Source organism: Pteropus alecto, unplaced genomic scaffold (assembly GCF_000325575.1).
Source record: "Pteropus alecto unplaced genomic scaffold, ASM32557v1 scaffold287, whole genome shotgun sequence".
NCBI classification, from domain to species: domain Eukaryota; kingdom Metazoa; phylum Chordata; class Mammalia; order Chiroptera; family Pteropodidae; genus Pteropus; species Pteropus alecto.
Window position 1 is genome coordinate 2,324,997 of NW_006439718.1, and position 4,558 is coordinate 2,329,554.

Below are 4,558 nucleotides of genomic sequence, written 5' to 3' on the forward strand. Positions count from 1 at the left end.
TTAAAATGTCTGAGATACTTGACAGACTTATTCTGGTATTCTCTTTCTCTTGAAGATACCAGAAAAGAAGAGGGTAGTAAAAAAAGACCATTCTGTTTCCTCTTTCAAGAACCAGAAACATCCTGAATTCACTCAAGGTATCAAAGAAAAAAGCATATGGAAACCGGAAACCCCTCAGGTTAGATTGATTCCTTTAAGGACTGAGTTCTTGTTTGCGTCCCAGTGCAAATTAACTCCATCATGTAGACCCAAGGTTATTCAGAGTTCTTTTAATTAAGAAGGAAACAGCACCTAGGACTACCTCTTTTTCTTTACTTTACTTTTTATTACCCCCACTCATCTCTCTTTCTCAGTTCATATTCCAGTTCCATGAATCTCTACTTTTCATTATTTTGTGGTGAGTACTTTGAAATTCGATCCCAAGAAAGAGTTAAGGTAGGGAGAAGAATCTTCTTCCCACTAGAACTCCCATTTTTCCTTTTGGGTTACCTTGGAGGAGTATTACATTTGAATTTAAATATGAATTGCATCGAATTTTTGGTTCCCCCTCCATGTTACCTCTTCTTAAATCATTGCTGTTAGGTCTCTGTCCTCAGCAGTCTTCTCTGTGGAGTCACTCCTGAGAAGAGGCCAGAACTGGAGAGTGAGTTCTCATTCTGGCTCGCAGTTGTTCCTGGATGTCTCACAGAGGCCTCAGTGAACTCTAAGCTGTGAAATAGGCAGTAAAACTAGTATATCTCCAGTGACTTGTCCCAAGTCTCAGCTGCTTTTGCTTCTAGAACTAGTGCATTAGTCTGTGGGTGAATAACATTTGCTGTGTGGGATAACCAGCATGGCAGTTTTGCCAACTGGTCAGGTTTTGGTGCTCTGGCAACACTGCGATTCTCATGAATCTTATTTATGATTTCTATCTCCTACTCCATGTACAGTTTGCCAGCCTTCCACTTATACAATGGACGAGGAGGCATAAGGGACATGTTTTAAGGCCCTAGGAGAGATTCGAATGCCTTTCTCATTAGAAAATTACAGAAAGCAACAGCTTAGCTTCATCACAGATTTATTTATAAGCCTAAGTATAATCCAAGAGACACTTTTCTTTCTATTACCTCAATGGATTTTTAACTGAATGTAATTTCACACAGGACTCACCAGGTTTCGCTCAATTTAAAACCAAAGAGCCATCCCCCCGGATCTGGAAAATACAAGTAATTATATAACATGTCTGGAATCTTCATTGCCTGCCTTGTGGCATCTATACACTTTTTTGGATTTGTACTTTTGTCTGCTGCTGCCAGGCATTTTCTCATCTTTTCCCCACCCTGTAGTTGTTGCTTCTTGTGTGCTATGTCTGTAACATCTTTGATCCCAGTGGTGGACATACGCGTATAAGTCTGTTTTAATTCTAAGACTGGATGAGAAGACTTCCCTGCATTTCTCTTTCTCCTCTAATATTAGACATTCTGTACAGTGAGTCTCGTCATGTGTCACAGTAATAATAATAGACTGCTGTGTTTAAGAAAATATATAGAATAAGTTTTATTTTTCTTCTTTAGGCAAATTTAGCGATTAACCCAGCAGCCTTGCTGCCTGCAGTGACTCCTCAGATCTCTGGAATGAATCCTGTTTTGCCAGAATTGGCTTTTCCTTCATCTGAACCCGAGAGAATCCACAATCTGGAAAGTATGCCCACTCTTCCTGGGAGTATGGAGGCCGGCGTGAGTTTTGATCTTCCAGCTCAGGCCGACACCTTACACAGTGCAAACAAGGTGATGAAGCCACCTTTGCTTGCTTGCTTGCTTGCCTTTTTTTTTTTAAACCAGAACAATTTGTATATTTCTTCTTAGTCTATCAGTTACACACAATAGATTGACTTCCCATTTGAAGGAGGCACCTCATCCTTCCTTCAGCCTCCTTGCCCTCCTTCCATCTCCTTAATTCTGGGTCCACTTTTTCACTCCCTATATTTGTTACATTTACATTCTTCTCAGTAGCCACAGTGAAATTCCACTGCCACCTGGAGGTCTTCTAAACACAGAGCAGATTGTGTCCCTCCCTCCTCTGCTGGCTCCTCACTGTTCAAAGGACATTTGAGTTCCTTAGTTTGGTATTAAAGCCTTTTATAATCTGTGCTAACTAAAGCTTCCAGCTTCCCCACCAGTCACCCCACACTGTATACCTAAACTCTGGTCACACTGGACACCATTCTTTGATCTGGGCCAGCTGCAGCCATCAGCTGGTGCTGCTTCCTCTTTCCTCATTGACAGCTCTGCTCAGACCTCACTGTTTCTGTGACATTTCCCCTACTGCCCTCTTATCCTGGGTTCCCTGCTCAGATCCCTGGCTAGTCTTGTCCCACCACACTATTCCACAGTTTATGCCAGATGGACTGTGAACTCTGTGAGGTTTTGCTTTTATTTTTGTTGGTTCTCTTTTTCCTATCCAGTCTTCCTTCTCCAGAAAGCCTTAGCTATCTACTGTAAGAGACAGTAGATAGGATAACCCTGACTGATACATTCATTTCAAGTGTTTTCAAACCTGTTTTCCTTGTGAAATATAAAACATCCTTCTTTTTATTATATATATTTATTTATCTATTTTTGGTTGAGTTTAAATTGGCTACTTTTTTAAATTATATGTGAAGTTTCTTTGAAATAGGTAATTACAGTCAAGTACTTTTCCCAAAGTAGCTTGTTCCTTCTCAAAACTATTTGATTGTATATTTTGGAAAATATCATGAATACTGCATTTTTGCAATAAGTAACTCATATTTTGAGGTTATATTAAAAGTTCTGATTTCTAAGCCACAATTTTATGTAAAATATTTGCCATTCGAATTTACTGTTCATTGAAGAAAAGACTTGAAGAAAAGAACACCTTAGATTACCTCTCTCTCTTTATTGTCTGATATCTCCCTGCTCCTGGAGCCTGATTTTAGGCTAGCCCCTAGTTCCAGAGTTCCCTCTGATTCTTGCTTTGAAATATATCCATATTTAAATTAGAGCAGAGTAGGGGCCAGGGAGGGTTTTGGGACACTGAGCACCAGCATGCCTATTTTGCAGGATTCTAGTGGCAGATGAAGCCTTTTGTATGAAATTGAGCAGAAAATGCCCTCAAAAGACTGAAAAATGGAGAACAGTAAAGGCTTAGGAATGACTTTGTTTCGGAGTACTAGGAGCTATTAAACTTTTTTTTAAAAATCTTTAAAAAATAACCTCCTTTGTGTCTTAGATGATCTCTTGATTGAGCTAGATCAGATAACCTTACAAAACTTTTGAGTTGCTGATTATTACGCTAGCTTTGGACACTTTTTTTTTAATCGGGTCAACCCATGGTCTTTTGCCGTTGCAGAGCCGGGTCAAAGTGAGAGGGAAGCGCAGACCACAGACCCGTGCAGCTCGGCGATTGGCTGCACAGGAGTCCAGTGAGAGTGCAGACATGAGTGTGCCCAGAAGATCTATTGCACAATTGGCACATGGTGCCATTTCACCAGATGGCCATCAGCCACAGCCCAGGGCAGCTGGTGGAAAAGATAACTCTGAGGAGATGGTGGCAGCTGCCACTTCAACTTGGACAGGTGGTCTGGTGCTGCGAGTAGACAGAAGCTCCTCTGGGAAATCTCTGGGTCAGTCTCTTGAGGATGACCTTTTTGATTCTGAAGATACCTTTTCCAAAGGTACTGGATCTCAGTCTATGGAGATCAGAAAAGCCATGGGAAAGGCAGCAGAGGGACCAGCCAACCTGCTAGGGGGAGGTAAGGAAAAGAGCTCCATGTTTCCTGTTCTAGGTGAGACAGGTAGTGATGATGATCTCTTCCAGTCTGTTAAACCAAAACCAGCAAAGAAAAATCCCTTCCCTCTCCTGGAAGATGAGGACGATCTCTTTCCAGATCAGAAAGGCAAGAATGAGTCAAAACCCAACAGTCAGCAAGATGTCATCTCAAACGCACAAGATATTTTTGAGGTAATAGGATATAACAATATGTTTTTGTTCCTGGTTCAATGTTAAGGAAAATGCCAGTTGGCTTATTTGAGCCATAGATTTCATTAAGCTTATCTTGTTGCTGCCTGATATCTACTTGCTTAGTAATTATAATTAGGTTCCATTACTAATAACTCTGAAACTTAACCAGAAGTAGTTTTGTGTTTTGTTTCATAGTAGATGGTTGTTCCTGGCTGGACATAACCATTGACACAGGTTTTGATTTTGGGGATTTTTATGAGAATGTTGCTTTAGTCAGCTGCTCTGGCAGGTCACTCTGTGATATATATAAAGCAGTATTGGTACAGCTTGCGTGTTTAACCTCTAGTTCTTGGGGAAACAGGCCCTAGCTGATGACTGAGCACAGGTGTTAAGGCCTTCAGTAGCACCCTCTGGGCAGGTGCGTTTTGAACATCTGGGTATTGGAGACAGAAGATGAACTAAAACCATTGCTCTGCTCTCCACCACTCTCAGGGAGGAGAACTGAATACAGACAGGGCAACAGATAAATATGTTTTCAGATAATGTTAATTACTATAAAGAGAACAACCCAGTGCAGTGAGGCAGAGTGATGAGCAGG

At 41.1% G+C, this 4,558-nt stretch overlaps 1 protein-coding gene across 8 annotated transcripts in view; it reads left to right on the top strand.

The window, feature by feature from the left end:
• Positions 1 to 4,558, top strand: part of LOC102897364 (WASH complex subunit 2A) — a 51,032-nt gene that overhangs the window by 43,640 nt on the left and 2,834 nt on the right. For 3 of the 8 annotated variants that reach the window (XM_006916936.3, XM_015593256.2, XM_015593258.2), the window contains 4 exons: positions 56 to 178; positions 1,143 to 1,205; positions 1,554 to 1,766; positions 3,349 to 3,960. In XM_006916936.3, the coding sequence (XP_006916998.1) occupies positions 56 to 178; positions 1,143 to 1,205; positions 1,554 to 1,766; positions 3,349 to 3,960 (1,011 nt within the window). The remainder of the gene's footprint in view (positions 1 to 55; positions 179 to 1,142; positions 1,206 to 1,553; positions 1,767 to 3,348; positions 3,961 to 4,558) is intronic. The other 5 variants (XM_006916937.3, XM_006916938.3, XM_015593257.2 and 2 more) reach the window with 5 other exon arrangements.